We start from the raw sequence: 23,355 nt of genomic DNA, 5'->3' as shown, positions 1-23,355 counted from the left end.
CATAAAACATATCTCATTAAATTCAAATGGATTAAATCATACAAATAATGCATTCTGAGCACTATGGAATTAAATTAAAAGGCTACAACACAAAGATATGGAAAATACCAATATTTTTAGAATTTAAGTATAATACTTACAAATAATCGATGTAAGTACTTATATTAGAAAAGAAGAAATGTTTTCTTAAATCAATTACCTAAGTTCTCACCTTAGAAATTTGAAAAAGAAGACAAAATAAAACCCAAAATAAACAGAGGAAAGGAAACAAAAATGACAAAAGCCAGAAAGAAAAAAAGCAAGAAAGCAAGCAAGCAAGAAAGAAAGAAAGAAAAAGAAAGAGACATCAACAAAATAGAAAGCAAAGCCAAGGGAGAAAATCAATGAAACTATATACTATTTGCTAGTTCTTTGAGAAGATCAATAAAATTGATAAATATCTAGAAAATCTATCAAGAATAAAGTGAAAGACAAATGAGAGTGCTGATAAAACTTCAACATCTATAGATACTAAAGAATAATAAGGGAACATTATAATCAACTTTATGTCAATAAATATGACTACCTAGATGAAATAAATTTCTTAAAAGACACAACCTATTATAAAGCTCATTTAAAAAATTACATAACTTAAATATCCTTATATCTGTTAACAAATTGATTGAATTTGTAGTTAAAAGCCTTCTCACAGAAACTCTTCAGGCCCAGATGGCTTCACTGATGAGTTCCACAAAGGAATTTAGAAATAAATAATAATCTTCCTAAAAATTGAAGAGGAAGCAATACTTCTAACCTATTCTATGAGGCCAGTATTACTCTGATCCCAAAATTAGAAAAAAATTACAAGAAAACAATAGCCCAATATCCCTCATGGACATAGATGCAAAAATTCTTAACAAAATGTTAGCAAATTGAATCTAGCCATACATAAACGTCCAATGTATCATGACCATGTCAGGTTTTTCCCAGGAATAAAAAGTTGGCATAACATTCAAAAATCAATCAATGTAACTCACCATATTTATAAATTAAAAAATAAACAAATGAATGATCATCTCAATAGATACAGAAAAAGCATCTGACAAAATTCAAAGATGCATACTTGATAAATATTCAGAAAACTAGGAATGGAAAGAACTTCCTCCTACTGATAAAGGACATCTATGAAAGACCTACAGCTAACATCATAGTTACTGGGGAAAAACTGAGATCTCCCTCTGAGATCAGGAATAAGGCTGGAATGTTTACTCTTACCACTTATATTCAATATTGCATTGGTGAATCTACCCAGGGCAGCCAGGCAAGATGAAGATATGCAGAAGAAAGGGCACACTTTTTTCACAGATGACATTATCATCTACATAGATGATCTATATAGATCATTCTATATAAAATTTTACCAAAAAAAGCTACTCTAATAAATGAATCTAGCAACATTGTAGGGCAAAAGATCAATGCAGAAAAATCAACTGGATTTCTCTATACTGGCAACAAACAGAATTTGAAATAAGTTACCGTTTATAATAGCATGAAATCTGATATACTAGCAGATAATCTGACAAAAGAGATGCAAGACTCACACACACTGAAATCTACAAAGTATTACAGAGAGAAATTAAAGAAGACTTAAATAAATGGAGAGCTATATTGTGCTCCCTGATTGGAAGACTTTCTAAAGATCACTGTAATCCAAAGGTTTCTGTAGGATGATCCAATATGGCTGTTGTTATGGGCTGAATTGTGTCCCTCCAAAATTAATATGTTGAATTCCTAACCCCAATCCTCAATATTGTGAAGATACAAATTAGACTAAAATTAATTTATAGCTCCAGGTACATCTCACCAGGATTTTGGGTAGAAATTGACAAGCTTATTCTAAAATTTATATGGAAAAGCAAAGGAATTATAATTGCCTTGACAACTGTGAAAAACAACAAAGTTGGGTAGCTTATACCACCTGATTTCAATTATTTTTTATAAAGCTACAGTAATCAAGAAGTGTAGTATCAGTGCAACATATAGAAAGTCCAGAAATAGATCTATACATATATAGTCAATTGATTTTCAACAGGCTGTCCAAGCAATTTAATGGGGGGAAGAAGAGTCCTTTCAACAAATGGTGCTAGAACAACTGGACAGGGGTCAGGAGGAGTGGTAGGAAGGATTACAGAGTCACAAGGAAAAATGATCGGGGATGATGAATATGCTTTTGGTTTTACAGGTGTTTATATATGTCAAAACCTCATCTTGTTTTACTGTCTAAACATATGCTATTTATTGTATGTCAGTTATACCTCAATAAAGCCATAAAAAGAAATGCAAAATAATAAAACAAAATCTGATAAATAAAAACCAACCCAAACCACATTGTTACCTACTTAAAAGCAAATGCAAGCATGTCTATGGATGTAAGTTTTTATTTTTATTTTTTTTTTATTTAAAAAAAAATTTTTTTTTTCAACGTTTATTTATTTTTGGGACAGAGAGAGACAGAGCATGAACGGGGGAGGGGCAGAGAGAGAGGGAGACACAGAATCGGAAACAGGTTCCAGGCTCTGAGCCATCAGCCTGACGCGGGGCTCGAACTCACGGACCGCGAGATCGTGACCTGGCTGAAGTCGGACGCTTAACCAACTGCGCCACCCAGGCGCCCCTGGATGTAAGTTTTTAATCAATAAGGCAAATCTCACTAAACCTGTAGAGTCTTAAAGTACCACCCAAAAGCTACCCAGTCCTGAAACAGAGGTGATTTTGAACTCTTCAGAAATCAGCATATTCTTCTAGTGAGTAGCTAAAATACCATCATATCTTCTGGCTAGTGCTTCAAATACTTTGCTTTAATGCAAACCTAGTTTGTTTACATTCATTTTTACATTTTCTTCAGACAATTTGGACAGGAGATATTAATAAATGTGTATTTAGTGAGCTGAAAACAAACCAACATAAACAATGGAGGATTATACTCATGAAAATCACAGTCAGAAACTACTTGATTGGGCCTGAGGAAGCTTCTCAGTTAAAGGAAACTGCCTTGGGGCACCTGGGTGGCTCAGTCGGTTAAGCGGCCGTCTACGGCTCAGGTCATGATCTCGCGGTCTGTGAGTTCGAGCCCCACATCGGGCTCTGTGCTGACAGCTCAGAGCCTGGAGCCTGCCTCTGATTCTGTGCCTCTCTCTCTCTCTCTCTGCCCCTTCCCTGCTTGGTCTCTGTCTCTCTGTCTCTCTCTCAAAAATAATAAACATTAAAAAAAATTTTTTTTTAAGGAAACTGCCTTAGCTTACCTGTTTTTGTCAGAGGGTGACTGACCAGTTGCCGAATTACGCTGTTTTCGGATGATCTCAAAAGCAGCACAATATCTGTTGGAAGAGTGTCTCTATTTTTAGCTAAGAACCCACTTGCATTATAGAGGACCTGTTGATAAAGTATGTTATCATCAGTATCACAACCAACATCATCCTCATTGTCATCATCACTATCATCAGCAGCAGCAGTAGCAGCAGAATCATCAATTGGTATTTACTGAGAATTTCCTCTGTGCTGAGCAACAGGTATACAAAGATTTATAATGGTAGTCCGTTACAACTTGGTTGGAAAAGCAACCTTCTCCAGGTTTACACTATATTTTGTCAGAGAAAAATTTGCGTCTTGCTGATTTTATTTGGGTTGGAATGATAACAGAGGTCTGATTCCTCTTGTTTATTATGTTGGAAATTTGGCACTTTCTCCTGTTGGGAGGGAGGAGAGACAAAGGCTGCAGTGGACAGAGACCCACCTCAAGTTTGAAAAAGGCAGTTTATAGAAAAGGCTGTCAGCTATCATTAAAAGAAGGAAAAAGTAGGTTCCCGTTGGCAGCCAATGTCACCCAAAGCCAGATTTTAGGATTAGAAACATGGTGCTTTGAAGCTTGTCTCTTTCTTTTCTTTCTTGTTTTCCCTTAGTTTCTTAATACAAATTCCACTAGAAAATCTACAACAATGTGTTTGTCAAACTAGGAGAAGGATTTTTTTTTTTTAACCTTTGCAGGATATATGCTAGGGGTAGATGCCCTGGAGTAGGAGTAGCTGGCAGTGGATCACACAGATTGTAGGAGGTTGGAGAACAGAGTCAGGGCCAGATTGGGGCAGAAACAAATGGCTATCTTATTATAACCATCTGTAAATATTTTGGGCCATAATTTTCATGTTCACCACTATTATTTGATGAAAGGCTAAGAGAAACTCAGTCCTAATTCTTCAAAGTTCTTACCTTTCCCGCATAATGGTGAATTCCAAAACTAAGTTCCATTCTTTTGGGCCTCCAGAAGTACTGTGATTTCAGGTTACCTTCAAATTTTTCTGTAGAAAAAAAGTTGAACCCCAATATCAAGCCATGTAGGAGATCCTCAAAAATACTTATTGACAGAATCAGCTCTTTCACCATAAAATGGGCAGTATGCAGTGGAAAAAACAATTTTACATAGTTGATAAACCCAGATTTGGGATATAAGTGGTGGAGCAAAACTCAAGGTCATGAATTTAACCACTCCATTAAGATTTAGAGCAGTTCTTAAACCTTAGTAAGCATTGGAATTCCCTGGAGGGCCTATTAAAACACAAAGCTTCTGACTTAGTAGGTCTGAGAGTGGAGGGAATCCAAGAAGACACATTTATACCAAGTTCCCAGATGATACTGATGTTCTTGGTCTGGGGACCACATTTTGTGAACCATGGGTGGAGAGGAAGGAAACTGCCTGAGATTAACTGATCAAAGAGGTTTGTGAAACCCAGTTTGATGTGAAGTGATGAGCTTAGGAATCTGGCATTCTGGCTCTCCTTTCTATCAGAGGAGCTGTAAGTTATTATTCATTACATAGGAAAAATGTAGGATCATAAAGGAAGTTACATCCCTTTAACAATTCTGCCACCTTCAGAGAACTTTTTGCTCCATGTCCTAGAAAGGACATTGTAACCTCAAAATCAAGTAATTGCTATGAAACAATTTTTCCCACAACTCTGGGGTTATTTTCTTTTTCACTAGCATGGTCCAATTAGAGGAGAGAATTAACCAATCAGTGAGTCAGCAGGAAGTGACATCACAGACTTAATCATAAGAAACAGAGTCTACCACCCAAAGTAAATGAGAGAAATGTGAATCCAAATTTTCTGCAAATATTTATTATACATAATCAATATCTCCTACCAACAGGGAATATGGTATTTCCACATTAAAAAAATTATTTTTCACCTGAACAAGCTAAGGGTTTTTTTTTTAAATCTCAGGAGTAAGACATTTTTACTTTTAACCATTTTAGTTGATCATCTTTTAAATATAGGATACCTATCTGTGCCTTCTCAAACAGAAAAAATGAATATGTTTATGCTTTCTTTGAAGACCCAGGATTATTATGAATATTTATTAACGTACTGTAATTTAGAGATTATTAAGGTGTTTGAGTCTATTTCACTGTATTAGACAAGTGACCAGAACATCGCAGACAAATTTATTTCCTTCCCATTAGCTGTCTCTTTTCAAATTCTACAGGTGGCCTTTTGCCCTGCCCTCTAATTTCTAATTAGGGGCTGGATAATTTTTTTTGGGGGGGGGTGGATAATTTCTAAGGTTATTTCTAATACAATATCCTGTAATTGGGGCTCTACCATAATGTATGGAGAAGTCCAATATCCAAACTTGTTTAATTCATTAAATATTTCACCCTATTATAAACATTCACTGGTCCAGATATTAGATCGAAAGCCTCTTCTTTAAAGTGACACATGCAGGCTTTGTAATAGCTATTTTCTCCCAGATAATGAAACAACATTCTTTTTAAGTCACTGAGAGCATTATAGGACTACAGCACAAAACTATGCAGACATGCTGGATTTAAAACTCACCTATAAGAGTCTGGTCGGTGGCCTTGGGAAATCTACTTTCTTCATCAAGGAGGGACAGTAGACCCATAGGCTTCTGCAGAAACATATCTAGGAGGGGCCGGTTATCTTCATATTCAATAACTCTGGCATTAACATCCTCATTTAGGTATTCATTCTATAACAGGACAGGATTCATAGAAACAATTCACTAAACATTTATGAATGATATGTAGCTTGATAGTAATTACCCAAAACTCTATTTTACACATAATATAATAAATTGCTTCCTATGACATTGTCCTTAAAGTGAGGGTATCATTTTATTTTTCTTTCCCCAAAGTTCATTAAAGGCAGTGCTGATTTGGGGTAATAATAATAGTTTCTAGTCTCTATACCAGAATTATAGACATCTTAAGCTTTCAAAATGCAAAAAAAATATGTTGTTAATGAGCAGTAATAAAGGTATGCTCTAGGGGCGCCTGGGTAGCTCAGTCGGTTAAGCGTCCAACTTCGGCTCAGGTCATGATCTCTCGGTTTGTGAGTTCGAGTCCCGCGTCGGGCTCTGCACTGACAGCTCAGAGCCTGGAACCTGCTTCAGATTCTGTGTCTCCCTGTCTCTGCCCCTCCCCTGCTCATGCTCTGTCTCTCTCTGTCTCTCAATTATAAATAAACATTAAAAAAAAAGGTATGCTACAGAATTTATAGAGTATTAATTAGGTATATCTTAGAGTTATACTGCCTCTTATTGAAGCCTTTTATCTAGCTTCAGGAATGGATCTCTCAAGAACACTTACTTAACTTCTCAGTCATGATGCTATTTACATTGTTAGTAGGGTGGACATCTGTGACTCACAGGAATCAAAGGATTGAGAACCAAGAACACCTGGGTTCATATCTGGGCTCTGTCTCTTAACTAGCCATATAATCCTTTGGATTTTGTTTGTTTGTTTGTTTTTTACTCTATGAGCTCCCACTGTCTCATTTACTAAATGGAGGTAACAACCTCTATCTAACAAAGTAAAAATATCTGGTACATTAATAACCAGTTGCTGTTGAGTATACTATAAGATGCATAAAATAAAAACAATGAGTAACAATTACTGAAAGATCACAGTGCCAGCACAACATGGTTGCTGATGATCTATTCTGCAAAAGGGACATGAAGAATTATGCTGTCGCTCCATTTCTATGACTTTGCCCTCACACTGTGCCCCTACCCCAGTGCCACAGTCTGTAAGAGGACAGGCATGACCTGTGCACGACGACACATACAGACGCTCACCTGCTTGGCACTCACCAGTTCTCAGGTGATAAAGCAACTATCACTGGGAAGTGTATCAAATAACTCCCGACTCAGGTAGAATACTCTGCACCATTCACAAATTAAAGTGACAGGACATTTTCATTATTATTTTAATATATTCTTTAATTCGTGAAATATTTTCATTAAACATCTTATAAGAAGGCACAGTGATGGGTGATAAAGAGCTGTTTAACACAAACTCCCTGTCCTCAGTGGATTTAAAATATAACTTGAGTGATAGAGTTGGTAAATATTCAAAATTCAAGGTAGCATATAATAGATAAGTGATATGTACAATGTAGTACCATAAGGAGTTCAGAGAAAGAATTTATTTCTGGCAACTTCATGGAGGAATTTAATTCCGTCAATGGCAGGTGGGTCATCTGATAAGTCAAAACCTTTAATCAGTATATTGGAGCCTTATGAAATTGAAACCTCATTTCAAGGGTGTCACCCAGAAAAATAAATGTATACTTTTAAGTAAGACAAAATCTAATACGTAACAATTGGGCAGTGCCCATTGGTCTAAAAGGTAGATCACCTGAAAGTCATTTAGTTAATCCAGTACATAAAAATGGAAACAATGTCTAAAAGTTTCACAGCTTTTTCATTTGAAGGTAACCTTGGGAGCAATACACAGACCCAGAATTACTTTACCAGTAGACACATTAGGCTGACAGCATATTATAGCTTAAATGGCAACGGCAAAGTTCAAAAGAGGTTTTGTGTGTTTTGTATAGAAAGCACATAAGGTTAATATCTAAATCAATGCATTTGTCATTTCTATTTGCCTGTGTCAAAATCCAGGGAATTCTTTCCTGGCAGGTCATACACAGCAGAGATGAGTAACTTGGAAAACAATGGGCTCCCCTTGAAGATACATGTTAGTATTATGGACTCCAGGCAAGTCAGTGGAAAAAACATGCTATTACTCAGGATTTATGAAGCATTTTAGCAAAATGATCACGTCTAAAACAATAGAATATACATTTTTATAGCAGTTACGACCCCCAAATACTTAGTTGTTTTTAAGTCTAAGTGGAGAAACGAAGCTCACGTAACTCTTCAGAAAGTCCTCTGCTATGCCCTGTGTGTTACAAATACATTCAAAGCAGAAGATGAGTAGTTCTTAACTGCAATAAACTGTTTAGCAGATATAATCTCCACTCTGTTCAAATGGCCCAAGCTCCTTTTTGAGAAGGACAGATGAATAATTATTTAAATATAAATCAAGGAGGTGAGGGAAATCAGAAGACTTGGATGTTAGGAAGCCTCATGCCTGAGTCAAGTTCTTGCTTGTTTTTCATTGAGTTTTTAGTGTGAGCTATGAAAAGGTCACAGTGGCAAGAAAGCCCATGGAAGGTGCCCCCCTCCGCATAGCTTTGGCCTAGACAACATGCTTAAATACACAGGGCTAAAGTGTCACCACAGGAGAGATTCTCCATGCCTAAGTGGAGTTCTCAGTCTCACAGAGTAGCATGGAAGAGGGGCTGCCATAGACTTAGAGGCTACAAGCTTTCCTGTGGCTTCTAAGGTAGGTAGGAATCTTAGCATAGACCTCGTCATAGATTGCCACGCAAGAGAGGCTGGACTCTAATCGTTCAGGTCTCACCTCCTCCGAGAGTCCTTCCCCCATTGCCCAGACTAATTTAGCAACCCTCCCTTCCTCAGCTGGTCACGCTCTATCCTTGCCGCCATGTTTTAAATTCTTTCAAAGTATTTCTAGAATTTTTACCTGTTTATTATTCTCCCTGTCTCATTAGAATGGGACCTCCAAGAGGACAAACACTTTTACTCACCTCTGTATTATTCACCTCTGTATCTAGGGAGAGCAGCCATGTTAAATAGACGACCGTGTGTTAAGGAGTAAACTGTGTCCCCCAATCCCCAAATTTATATGCTAAAGCCCTAATATCCAATGTGACTGCATTTGGAGATAGGGATATTAAGGAGGCAATTAAAGTTAAAGGAGGTCGTAAGGGCAAGGCCCAAATCCCATAGGACTGGTGTTCTTCTATGAAGAGGAAAAGACCCCCGGGAGGAGACTGCACACAGTCAAGGCCATGTGAGGTCACAGGGAGAAGACAGCCATCTGCAAGTCCAGGAGACAGGTCTCAGGAGAGACCAAACCTGTCCCTGCTTTCATCTTAGACTTCTAGCCTCCAGAACTGTGAGGAAATAAATTTCTACTGTTGAAGGTCCCCACTCTGTGATATTTTATGGCAGCTCCAACAAATGAATATAATGAGTTTTCTGGGTTCCTTTTATTAAAAGTTGTTTTGAAAGGCTATTTGCTAGGTAGAGGAGGATTGGGGTGAAAATAATAAATCATGTGTGCATGGGTAATCCTTAGCTTCTGATTACAAATGTGCTCATATAAAAGTTAAAATATGGAGAAGCGCCTGGGTGGCCTGTTGGTTAAGCGCCCAACTCCAGCTCAGGTCATGATCTCATGGCTCGTGAGCTGAAGCTGCATGTTGGGCTCTGTGCTGACAGCTCAGAGCCTAGAGCCCGTTTCAGGTTCTGTCTCCCTCTCTCTCTGCTCCTCCCCCGCTTGTGCTCTATGTCTCTCAAAAATAAATAAACATTAAAAAAATTATAAATTTTAAATATGGAAACACCTTAATGGAGTCTTAATGACCTCAAAATTCACACACAAATTCATCTGCTCTAAATACTATTTTACCATTTAGTAGAATCTTTTCCTATGTATGATATTTTTAATAACAAAAAACATACTATTTATTTGACTTTAACTTTATTTCCTTTGACAAAATGGAAGGGAAAACATGTAATTAATGGGTTTTCATGACCATTATTTGAATGGCTACATGACATTGTATCCTGTAGTTTTCTACTCAGTTCTCTTATTTGGGACATTTTGGATTACTTATTTTATTTATTTTCATTTTTAAAGTAGTCTCTATAACCAACATGGGGCTTGAACTCATGATCAAGAATCGCAAGCACCACCATCTGAGTCACCCAGGTGCCCCCTTTTATCTATTTTAAAGAGTGTTCTGATGTATATCCTTGTGCACCAAGCTTTTCTGGATTTTGGATTTTATCTTTAGGACAGATTAGCTGATCAACTAGTGTGAGTATTTTACAGGCTCCATATGTGTATTTCTAGATTGATTTTTTCTAAGCTTGCCACAATGTGCTTTCTAATCAGCCCTGCATACACGTTCCTATCTTGCTGTATCCTCACCAGCACTGCATATTCTCATTAAAATTTTTTTCTGATATTTTTGATAGGTGAAAATGACCATGTATTGTTGTATTCACATTTATTTGATTAGAACTTAAACTATAAGAGGATACTTTTGGGGGGAAATATGGTAGATCTATGCTTAGCCCATATTACACAATGCCTGCCAGCTATTGTGTCATTATTCTGAGACATAATAATAAACATAATTTAACTTCTTCTTGGGCACAGAAATACCATCACACCACTGTCAGCTTTTGTGATGTGGGCAAAGATTTGTGGAGGTAGAGATCAGAGTTAGAGGAAAAGCTCAGGGACTTCACTAAAAACATCCTTCATGTTAGGTTGACTTTTGTTTCTTTGTCTCTTTCTCATTTGTTTTTACATGTCCTCCTGGTCATGTGCTATCTCTATCTTCCTTAGGAATTTATTCCTGGGGGTGGTTGGCTGGTTCAATTGATAGAGCATGTGACTCTTAAGCTTGAGCCCCACTTTGGGTGTAGAGATTACTTAAAAACAAAATCCTCACAAAATTAAAAACGGAAATCAATCCTGAAGCTGCCTTCTAAGTGACTTTCCTGGGGAAATTATCTTCTTTTTCTTCTCCCAGCATTACCGAGATATAATGGACATATAACATGGTATAAGTTCAAGGTGTATGATGTATTGACTTGATATACTTAACATATTACAAAATGAGTATCATCATGGAATCAGCTGACACCTCATCACATAACTACCATTGTTTTTTTGTGGTGAGAACATTTAAGATCTATTCTCTTAGGAACTGTCAAGAATATGGCACAGTTTTATTGACTAATCAACATATTGTATATTAGGTCCCTATAACTTACTCATCTTCAAACTGGAACTGTACTCTTTGACCAACATCTCCCCATTTCCCCCAACTCCAAGACACTGGTAACCACCATTCTAGTCTCCAATTTTCACTTAGCATAATACCCTTACGTTTCCATCTATGTTGTCATAATTGACAGGTTTTCTTTCTTTCTCATGGCTAAATAATATTCCATGGGGTCGTGTGTGTGTGTGTGTGTGTGTGTGTGTGTGTGTGTGTGTGTGTAATACTCTATATGCATTCATCTTTTGACAGACACTTGGATTGTTTCCATATCTTGACTATTGTCAGTAATGCTGCAATGAAATGGGAGTGCAGACATCTCTTAGAGATCTTGTTTTAATTTCCTTTGGATACATACCCACAAGTTGGACAGCTAGATCATATATGGCAGTTCAATTTTTAATTTTGGGGGAAGCCTCCATACTGCTTTCTGTAGTAGTTACACTGATTTCTATTCCCACCAGTAATGCAAGAATTCCCTTTTTTCCACATCTTTGCCAACACTTATTATCTCTTTTTTGATGATAGCCATTCTAACAGGTGTGAGGTGATATCTCATTGTGGTTTGGATTTGCATTCTCCTCTTCATGTATCTGTTAGCTACTTGTGCATCTTCTTTGGAAAAATGTTTACTCAGATCCTCTGCCCATGTTTTAATCAGATTTTTTTTTTGCTCTTGAGTTGTCGGAGTCCTATATATATTTTATCAAATATATGATTGGCAAATATTTTCTTCCATTCCATAGGTTGTCTTTTCATTTTGTTGATGGTTTCCTTTGCTGAGCAGAAGCTTTTTGTTTGACGTACTCTCACTTGTTTATTTCTTGTTTTTGCTGTCTTTGCTTTCAGTGTCAAATCCAAAAACTTATGGCCAAGAATGATACCAAGGAGTTATCCCTTATGTTTTCATCTAGGAGTTTTACAGTTTCAGGTCTTGTGTTCAAGTCTTTAATCCATTTTGAGTTGATTTTTGTGTACGGTGTGAGATTGGAGTCTAGCTTCATTCTTTTGTATGTGGCTTCCCAATTTTCCCAGCACGGTTTATTAAAGAGACAATCCTTTCCCCATTGTGAATTCCTGGGACCCTTGTCAAAAGTCAACTGACCATCTATGCTTGGGTTCATTTCTGGGCTTTCTATGTTGTTCCATTGATTTATGTGTCTGTTTTTATGCCAATACCACACTGTTTTGAGTACTATGCCTTGTAATATAGTTTGAAATCAGGATGTGTGGTTATCTCCAGCTTTGTTCTTTCTTACGATTGCTTTGGTTTTTTGAGGTCTTTTGTGGTTCTATACAAATTTGAGGATTGTTTGCTCTATTTCTGTGAAAAATGTTATGAGAATTTTGTTAGGGACTGTACTGTACCTATAAATTGCTTTGGGCATTTTAACAATATTAATTCTTCCATTTATTTGTGCCCTCTACAAGTTCTTTCCTAAATGTATTATAGTTCACAGTATACAGATCTTGCACCTCCTTAAATTTATTCCTAAGTATTTTATTCTTTTTGATGCTAAAGGACTGTCATATTCATTTCTTTCTGATAGATCGTTGTTAGTGTATAGAAATAGAGCTGACTTTTCGATACTGTTTTGTATTCTGCAGCTTTACTGAATTTGTTAGTTCTAACGATTTTTTGATGTAGTCTTTAGGGTTTTCTAGATAAAATTTCATGTCATCTGCAAACAGAAACGATTTTACTTCCTTTCCAATTTGAATGCCTTTTATTTCTTTTGTTTGCCTAATTGCTCTGGCAAGAATTTCCAACATATTGTTGAAAAAAGTGGTTAGAGGAGGCATCCTTGTCTTATTCCTAATCATACAGGAAAATCTCTCAGCTTTTCACTTTTCAGTATATTAGCTGTGAGTTTGTCCAATGTGGCCTTTATTCTGCTGAGGTACATTCCCTCTCTACCCACTTTGTTGAGACTTTTTAAATTCTTTTTTAATGTGTATTTATTTTGGGGAGACACAGAGAGACAGAGCATGAGCAGGGGAGGGGCAGAGAGAGAGGGAGACAGAATCTCAAGCAGGCTCCAGTCTTGGAGCTGTCAGCACAGAGCCCGGCGTGGGGCTCAAACCCACAATCCATGAGATCCTGACCTGAGCTGAAGTCAGATGCATAACTGACTAAACCACCCAGGTGCCCCTGTTGAGACTTCTTATCACCATGAATGGATGTTAAATTTTGTCAAAAGCTCTTTTCTGCCTCATTTTGTTAATTCGGTGTATCATATTAATGATTTGTGTGTGCTGAAACATCTTTGTATCCCTGGAATAAACCCCACTTGATTATGGTGTATGACAGTTTTAATGTATTGTCAGATTTGGTTTGCTAATATGTTGTTGAAGATTTTTGCATCTATTGTTCATCAGGGATATTGGTCTGTAATTTTCTTGTAGTGTCCTTGCCTGGTTTTGGTATCAGGGTAATGGTTGCCTCATAAAATAAGGTTGAAGTTCCCACCTCTTTTACTTTTGTGAAAGAGTTTGAGGAGAATTGGTATTCTTAAGCGTTTGGTAGAATTCACCAATGAAGCCATACGGTCCTGGACTTTTCTTTGTTAGGAGATTTTTGATTACTGATTCAATCTCTTTACCAGTAATTGGCTTGGTGATATTTTCTATTTCTTTATGATTCAGTCTTGGTAGGTTGTATGTTTCTAAGAATTTTTCCATTTCTTCTATATTTTTGATCCTTTGTATTTCTGTGGTATCAGCTAGCTGTAATGTTTTCTTTTTCATTCCTAATTTTTTGAGTCAGTCCTCTTTGGTTTTTTTCTTGATTAGTCCAGGTAAAGGTTTGTCAATTTTATTGATCTTTAAAAAAACACAGCTCCTGGTTTCATTATTCTTTTCTATTGTCTTTTGAGTCTTTATTTCATTTATTTCTGCTCTGATCTTTGTTATTTCCTTCCTTTTAACTTTGGGCTTAGCTTGTTTCTTCTTATATTTCATTGAAGTATCAAGTTAGATTTGCTTACTTGAGATCCATCTTTCTTTTCAATTATGTCTTTATGGTTACAAACTTTCCTCTTAGAGCTGCCTTTGCTGCATTCCATAAGTCTTGGTATGTGGTGTTCTCATTTCCATTTGTCTCAAGATGGTCTTTGATTTTTCTTTTGATTTCCATTTTGGCCCATTGGTTGTTCAGGAAGACACTGATTAAATTTCCACATATTTGTAAAAACAGGCAGACTTCATCACCATGTAAAAGACAGGTGCTACCTACTCCCCGAAAGCATCACTCTATCATTTTACTGTGGGAGAATACTTTCTACTACCATCTGACAGATTTATCTAAGTATGAAGTTTCAAAAAGATTTTCCTGAAACCACCAAGGTTTCAATCAAGGAGTTTGGCGCATATGGTATTTTTCTTTTATAAAAGGTGGGGGTATGCAGCGACAGGGTGCATTCAAGTCTTTCACTGAATTTATACCTATGAAATGAAGTCATGTCTGTTGTGTAGGTGAGTCAACCATCTGACACTGTTCTGCAGTTTCACATATTTTAGATTCTATAAATATTTTAACAGCTGGGATAAATGATCCTCAATATTTATTCTCTTGTGTTTGCTGTTTGAAAGTCATAAATCAAGTATCTTTTATTTTTATAAACACAGTCCACTTGATGCAGGATGGTATTAAGAATTCACCCAGGTTTGTGGCATTCTGAATGGATCATTGTAGAAGATGCCACATACTGACATTCCTTAAACATTCGTGGAGCACCTACTATGTGTATGTTTAAAAGTAGGTGGGCCTGGGGAAGGAAGAAATAGACAAAAAGGTAGAGTCTTGTCCTTTAGGGCACAGCAAAGAGTCTGTCTGCCTTTCCATTCTAACCCTGAAATCACATCCTAGGAATTTTTCCCTCGTGCTGTATTTTCCTTTTCAGTTGTTCCATCAGTTAGTTCTAGATCTATCCTGTTAGGGGGTTTCTGCTTCCTCCAGTGTCACAGTATCTGTTACCACTGCCACCTGCCTCAGTGCTACTGTTCTTTCTAGTTTCCTTCTTTGTTACCTTATATGGATGCCCCTTGGCTTTTCATGTGAAAGATTGCCTCTATCTCTCTCTCTTCTCCTTCCTCCCTCCCTTTCTTCCTCCTTCCTCCCTTTCTTTCAAATCAATGGAACACCCTTTTCTTCTGCATGAGAGATTATTTTGTTAGGTCCCTGGTTCTTCTCAACTTTTCTTATTTGTTTGCTTGTGAGAAAAACCCCAGATATGTATCAGAAGACCCAGATTTGGGTTCTGGCTTTGTTTAACTAGGCATTGACTTCAAGCAAGTCATAACGAGTCATTTTTATCTGCGAAATATGGATGATCTACTTAGGTTTCTTCTGGTTCAAACATTTCAAAATGCCCACGCTGCCTGAACGTGTTGTGAAACATAGTGAATAGATGCATACACATTCTGTTAACAGAACATTTGCAAGGGGAAAGAAGCACATAAACACATTTATTCCCTGATGTCTGCCTTTAGTAAAAGAATCCTACTCGCCAACTGTTCACATGAGTATACGCATTTATGGAAACATTGCTCACAGCGGAAAGAAACCACTGAGAAGAAGTTACTCATTCTAAGAAAAATGTTTTCAAGGTTGAAAATCTAGGATTTAAGGTGCTATCACTATTCAAGGTGAGTTTTTTTTTATTATTACAGAGAAAAAAGAAACTGTGCCATTTTTCATTTTGAAATAACTCCAAATTTAAAAGGTTGCAAGGACAGTACAAAGAACTCCCAGGTGCCCTTTCCCCAAATTTTCCAGTTGCTAATATTTTACATTTACTTTATCATTCGCTCTCTTTCACAGGGCACCTGGGTGGCTCAGTCGGTTAAGCGCCCTCTTTCTACATACCTATAATATTGTTAGTAATAACATTCCACTGAAGCAAGTAAATATTTTTAAAAACTAAAAATGAAGAAAACAAGGTGGTTATATGCATGTTGTAAAATCTAAACTCTTGATGTAAAATAGTAATTATGATTTGAAATCTATTTCCTCCTGTACTTATTTTTTAATGTTTATTTATTTCTGAGAGAGAGAACAAGCAGGGGAGAGGCAGAGAGAGAGGGAGACACAGAATCCGAAGCAGGCTCCAGGCTCTGAGCTGTCAGCACAGAGCCTGACGTGGGGTTCAAACTCCTGAATTTCAAGATCATGACCTGGGCCGAAGTCAGATGCCCAGGCTCAGCCGACTGAGCCTCCCAGGCGCCCCTCCTCCTGTACTTTCTATTCAAAGCTGATATCAATGATCCTGTTGATTTTTTTGTTAAAGTTAGTGGCAAGCCACAGGGAATGCTGATCATCAGTAACTTGAGAAGACACAGGTCACTGATTTACCATTTGACAAGCAACCTGATGAGGAAGTATGGTAGATAATTCCTAAAAAAATATACTTATTTTATTTTACATGTATTTAATGAACTTTGGAGGAAAAGTTCTAAATGATGCTTCCTAGAGCAGCTTCTTTTTTCAGAAAGAAAAGGAAACAACGTATATTAAGATGAACATTGTAATCTAGTCACGTTTTGTGTATAAAACCTATTCTTAAAAACTCTTCAAAAGCCATAAAAGATCTTACAAATTTATATTCTACTGACAGGTAATGGCTTAGGATAAGGAGAAATTTCCATTAGGAATCCAGAAATGTAGTTTTCATATACCAAGATTTCTTTCAACTTAAACTATTTTTCCTTTACTGTCATGTTTAAACGTTTACCAAAAAATTTTATTTCAGCTTGTCAAGTATGCTCTTAACTCACATGTAGAAAACTACAGTAATTGAATGGATCTAACCTCCTTATTATGTATTTCTTCCAAAATTACTTTTTATCATAATGAAAGTATTTTTTTATTTAATTTTTTTAGATGTTTATTTCTGAGAAGGGGAGAGGGGCAGAGAGAGAGGAAGACAGAGAACCTGAAGCAGGCTCCCTTCTGTCAGTGCAGAGCCTGGGGCTTGAACCCATGAACTGGGAGATCATGACCTGAGCCAAAGTTGGAGCCTCAACCAACTGAGCCACCCAGGCACCCCATAATGAAAATATTTTTTAAAAAGTGTTTTAAAATAATACCAAATTATCAAAATAAGTACCACAAATCCCCACAGCACATTAAAGGTGTTGACCCGGCTTCTCTGATGAAAGAGAAACACACTGTGCAACACGGGTATAAAGCAAGAGATGGGGCGGGGGGCACGGGAACCCAACAGGCTGCCTGCCAAGAGACGGCGGGAGAGGAGCACACGTTCACAGCTGGGATCTGTTGTAGGGGTGCTCCACACATATCCAGTCACTTGCATATCAACTTCCATACTCAGTACGTGAGTCTACAGAAAATTTGTATGTGATCTCAAACAGTAACCCAAAACTTGGCCAAGCACTTAAAAAGCAAGATTTGTTGTATCTATTTGTTTCTTAAATGCATGGTTGTTTTAATGTTTTAAGAAAATGCCTATAAATTGGCTTTTGTCACTTGGAGAACTAAAATAAGACAAATGCTACCACCATTGCACACATATGGTTTAATAGGGAAGAAATTTGAATATGAAATAAAAATTCACACTTTGTAAGCAAAACAATTTGAAGGCATTTCTAAGGGGTTTGCCCACACATTTTTTTTTTTTATGTGATGACTGATTCTTTTTACTTCGTAACGTAAAAAAAGTTGAAAGTGTAGATACTGTATGATGAATGAATTTTTGTTCTTTGTAATTGCCACAAATTATGTGTTGGAGCCCATATTCAAAATCTCAAAAGCTTCAAACTTTGAGATATGAACAGCTGGAGAGGAAAGTCATACACATCACTTTCTGCAAGAGAAGCCAGAGCCATAATTACAGTTATTGTCTCCATTATGTGCTGTAAATGGTTTCCTGCTTATAAAATGACTTCCAACTTTTAATTTTAAACCCACGGGTATATATATATAAATGATGTATGTAACAGCTTATCCTTGTACAGAACAAGTATTAACAGCTCACTTTAAAAACGAACTTCAGCTCAGTTAATGGCTGGCAAGATGTCCTGCACTAATGGATAAGAAAGCTCACCCTAGGTATAAGTAGGAGTATAAGCAAGGAGAGTGAATTTTCAGGATTCTAGAGCAATGCGTCGTAGGATACCTATGTCTTGGGTGCCTGATGGTCCTAAAGAACATGGCGTTTGTTCCACCTCAAACTCATGCCCATTGGTGACTCTTCAGTGGTTGACTGTTCAGTCCCCTTGATTTGAAACAACATAAACTTCTAGGGAACAGGGTTCATTTCTTTTGCATGGTCTATACCACAATGATGTATCATAGTGCACAATTAAAAGAAAGGACAAAACCCACTACTGTAGCATCAGCATGACTCCTTGAAGAGAACTTTAATCTCTTTAATTAAGCTTTAATCACACTTTGACTACTGTTGTGCTCTCCGTCCCATGGAAGAATGCCTGAAAACAAACAAAAACAACCAAGCAAAACCAAAATCTTGGCTACACAGTCCCTGTGGAGATTCAGTGTAAATGTTATTGTAAGAAGATGCCTCCCTTATCAGAAATGTGGTAACTTGTTCGCTGCCCTTTCAGCTGCTTCACTAAAAGCTTTTTGAAAAATATGGGAGTAAACAGTGTGTGTCAAAATAATGCCATACAAATGTAATAGGGAAGGCTGACATATAAATACTTTATTTGTGGAATTAATTAAATTAACAGAAAATTATATATTTTTCAGTTGCTGCTCATTTAGAAAAGCCTGAGTCATGAATATCAAAAGATTACAACTAAACTCTTACTGTCTATTTGTAGGTAGGCGCAGGAAACCAGACTGTGATTTAATTTTCAAACTATTGTTTTCATATATAAATTGTCCCTTTAAATTTTGTTAAAATCAATATATACAAAATGGTTCTTCCAGTGCTGGAAAAGTATGGAAGCTTCAAATATTATGAACCATCAAACTCCAGAAAAGTTTGAGGAGCTATGTATTACTTAAAACTATCCACTCAGCAAACTATGGATTGGGTCAGTGACATAAACTCTTTCACTAAAAATATTTTACTGTAGTCTGTTGATTATTGTTTTAATGGAAAATAATGGGAAAACAATATTGAAAATACCTTCATAACCAACTTTGCTGGAGCGTCCCACTGTGTATTACATGTCAATTGAATTTGGGCCAAATTTAAAAAAAATAGTGTTTTCAGCAAACCTTTATTTATGTTCCATTGTTGCAGGACTGCCAGTAAAGATAATGTTTGTTGGTTTAAATAGAAGCAGAAGTTGTATCATCTGTGAAGGTGCTGGCTGAAGCTTGTGTCTTGCTCAGATTGCCAGATTATCTGAATGTCCGTGAAACTGAGTATGTCTTACGGATAAGCAATAATGGCTTTATTAAATGAAGGAGTTCTCAGGTGAAAGTTGTTATTATATCTCACCAAGGAAAGTGTGACCATAACTTTAATTTATGATTTGGCTTCATAGCTATTTCTCATTTATAGAAATCAGTGTGTTGTGTGTTCTCTACCTGTGATAGCTAATACACACAGCTATAGTTAGCATTTCTCAGTTACAATTTTTGCACTCACAGAGAAGTGACAGAGTGGAAAAAAAACCCAAACGTGTACACCCACATGTTAAAATCAAGAGAATCACTGACTAATCCCATATCCAGCGGATCACACATTCATCAACCTGATCACTCAGCTGCCAATGCCTGTCCCATAAGATTATGAAGCAGAGATTCTTGGGTAGTTACCCTAGAAAGGCATTTGAAAGGATTGTGAATGGCCTCAATTCCTCAAACTGCTTTGTATAATCCTGGATTCTAGTTGAAATCTTAATTTGCTAGGGACAATTTTGAGTTGTTTTGTCTTGAAAGCCTCTCAAGGATATTTAAAAGAGTCTTCCAGAATAGTTTCATTTGTAGCAAGCCCAAAGACAAAAGCAGTAACAGCATTAGGATCATGGTTGAAATTCAAGGCTATCAAAGTGGATTATAAACTATAACATCCTATAAAAAATGAAAAGCAAATAATTTTGAAAGATATGTACATTGGTTTAAAGGCTAGTTCCAATCAAACCATGTTCTAACCTCAACCTGCAAAAGAGAAAAATAACGGAATCCTACCAACACAAGTTGCTAATTAATCACATGGGAAATACATGAAGATGCACCTGGTCCCATGAAGAAGGTAATTCTAATAGATCCCCATCAAAAAGTCCAAACAAACAAAGAAAAAAACAAAATTCACTTGTTTCAGGCTTTGGTTAGAATGGATCTTGTGAACACTGTGAGACATTAAAGCAAGATGACATTCATTTAATAAATATTTTTCGAACACTTGCTGTATGTCAAGCTCTGAAGATTCAAAATGAATTAAGACATAATCCTTGACCTCAAGGAGTCTGTAGCCTAGTGAGAAAGGCACAAATATAAACCAAATATTTTTACTGGAGCATAGAGGAGGGAGAAACATGAACAAGTCTCACTAATTTTCTGGATTTCAGTAATGAGAAATGAAATGCATTTTTGGCTTGAGTAAGTGGCAGATAGAGATGTCACTTGCTGAGGAAGAATATAAGTGAGAGGGAAAGACGATGGGTTCAATTCTAGATAAAGTTCTGGAAGCTGCCTTAAAAGGAGGCCAGGAGTTCAAAAAGAGAGGTGGGTTGGATGGGGGCTTAAGCATTACTAGCATGAAGGGGGTGATCGAAAGAATGGAAATGGACGATCTTTCCTAGTGAGTACGAGAAGGGGTAGAGGATAGAACTCTTTCGTGAGTTAAGATTTAGGACAGTAATTCTCAACCTTGGCTGCACATTGGAATAAACTGGGAACTTTAGAAGATGTTGATGCCTGGGTCTCATTCCAAGAGATCTGATTTAACTGGTCTGGGACAGGGTCTGGGCATTGGGATTTTCCAGTACCCAGTGATTCTAATATGCAGCCAGGGTTGAGAACGACTGATTTATGAGATGGTACAGGAAGTGACAGGAAGATGGCAGAGAAACAGAAAGATGGTATTAGGGATGCTAAAGGAGGGGTTTTCCAGAAACAGGAATTTATCAACAGGGTTGAAAATTACAGAAAGGCTAATAATGTAGAGACTAAAATGTTTCTGATACTAATGACTGATGAGATTAGGAAGGCCCATTCCAGGAGAGTGGGCGAGGTCAGAGCCAGATGCTACAGACTCGTATACTCAGGTAGAGAAGAAATCAATACAATGCAATGAATACTGAATATGCTTTCAAGCAGCTTGGCTGTGAAGGGAAGAGAAAGGCCATAGCTACTGAGATAAGCAGGTTGGAGAAAGGCTTTTGTTTTTAACAATTTTTAAAGATCTCATTATTTATCTAGGCTACGGGACTGCGTGCGCTAATGGAGAAGAGTGGAGAAAGAGGAGAGAGAGAGACACAGAGTGAGAAAGAAGAGAGGAATGAACATTTGATAGAACAAGATCCTGGGGTAGATCAGAGCTATGCAAACACAGGTAAAACCTTACACTTTTGTCCCTTTTTTTGGCCTAAGAAATGTTAATATCTAGAGGTTTTCTTTTGTGACTAGTGTTTTCAAAATGCAATTTTAAAGTAAATTCTCAATAAGCCTAAATATTTTGAATCAAAAGAAGTTCATGTACCTCTCATTTATCTCAAATTTAAGTAAAAACATCAGTTCTATTCAGTAAGCACAAAACAATGTGATATTATCTACAGGAGACACATGACACACTAAATGACACAAAATATGACCACTGCTGCTTTTAGACTTGATAAAATAATTTAAATAATTTTAATACTACAGCTTTGCCAAATGCAATTCAAGTAAGTCTCTGATTTTTGAAGCTGAATCATAAATTACATATTGTACCCTGTCAAAATTGCCATTTCATGGCATTTGCATCAAACCTATTATCTTGTGTTCTGTTGCCTAGTTACCGGAATTCTGAAGTTTAATGCATTTTAGATGGATATTTAAATTTCAGAGTTTCGCTACACAGTCTACAGAAAGAGAAACAGTTGGACACATCTGCTGACTTAAATTTCCAAAGGAAACTTGTTTGTGTATAAGGGCTCAGACTTGCTAAGTTTTGCAGAAGGGTGCATTGGTTTTTCAAGGAAGGGCATCTCATATGGAGACACTAAATTCATACTTGTTTTCTGGTTTTATTTTTGTTTTTACTACAGGCATGGAGAAAAGAAAATCTTTCCTTTGTCTATATGTTTAAGGCCCTAAAACTATGATCTAAGTCTTGCTTCATTAGTACAATTCTGCATGTAACACACACATACATGACGACTTACCTGTTCCCATGTGAACACGTGTTGATTGAAATAATACTGAATTTGTTCATTTGCAATGTTAATGCACAGCTGCTCAAAGGAATTTTTTTTGAAGTTTTCAAAGCCAAATATATCCAGAATGCCAATGCTCAGCTCATCACCGTTCCCACTGGAAAATTAAAGAGGCATTATTGAGTCCTTACTTATTTTCTTAAGAGGGAATGGAAAGCAGGGTGTCTCAGAATATGCTTTTGTGATTTAGCTAAGAAACTCCTACCAAGACACAGAGTGTAAATTTTCTTAATTGAAAAAGTTTCCCTCCATAAAACATAAAGTAGGTAGCATCAATTTTAATATGTAAAAGAGACAAGATTTTCCTTGTACTACAGAAACCTGTCCTATACTTTTTCCTATGGGTTTGTGGGTACGAGATCACAGCCCCGAGTGAGTCATGAATCATACGGAAAACCTGGCCAGCACTCAGAAGACCACAAACATATATTCAATAAAAATCATACCAGAAAAGCAAAAATTCTGTGTAAGGATGTCTTTAGTCTTTCACTTTAGGACAATTAAAACATCTTGCTAAAAACATTTCACCTCTTTTAAAGAATCATTATTTACTTTTAAGTTATTCATTCATAATTGTTTAATAGAAAAAAAATGGTAATTTGGGGAAAGACAAAAATGTATTTGAGTTTATTTTATAATCAACTACTTTAAAATGCAATTAAATATTATTTTATTTTATTATTTTTTAATATATGAAATTTGTCAAATTGGTTTCCATACAACACCCAGTGCTCATCCCAAAAGGTGCCCTCTTCAATACCCATCACCCACCCTC

General features: G+C 36.7%; 1 protein-coding gene across 1 annotated transcript in view; it reads right to left on the bottom strand.

The window, feature by feature from the left end:
• Nucleotides 1–23,355, bottom strand: part of MYO3A (myosin IIIA) — a 226,806-nt gene that overhangs the window by 64,025 nt on the left and 139,426 nt on the right. Inside the window, exons 18-21 of the mRNA XM_047066241.1 lie at nucleotides 22,530–22,677; nucleotides 5,874–6,027; nucleotides 4,246–4,334; nucleotides 3,282–3,411 (exon numbers count right to left, since the gene is read on the bottom strand). Of these exons, the coding sequence (XP_046922197.1) occupies nucleotides 3,282–3,411; nucleotides 4,246–4,334; nucleotides 5,874–6,027; nucleotides 22,530–22,677 (521 nt within the window). The remainder of the gene's footprint in view (nucleotides 1–3,281; nucleotides 3,412–4,245; nucleotides 4,335–5,873; nucleotides 6,028–22,529; nucleotides 22,678–23,355) is intronic.

This window comes from Lynx rufus, unplaced genomic scaffold (assembly GCF_022079265.1).
Source record: "Lynx rufus isolate CCGP_SWC_20201006 ecotype Redwood Valley unplaced genomic scaffold, mLynRuf1.p SCAF_7, whole genome shotgun sequence".
In the NCBI taxonomy this organism is placed as follows: Eukaryota; Metazoa; Chordata; class Mammalia; order Carnivora; family Felidae; genus Lynx; species Lynx rufus.
The sequence above is the reverse complement of the archived record's forward strand: the minus strand, read 5'-3'. Positions and strand labels throughout refer to the sequence as shown.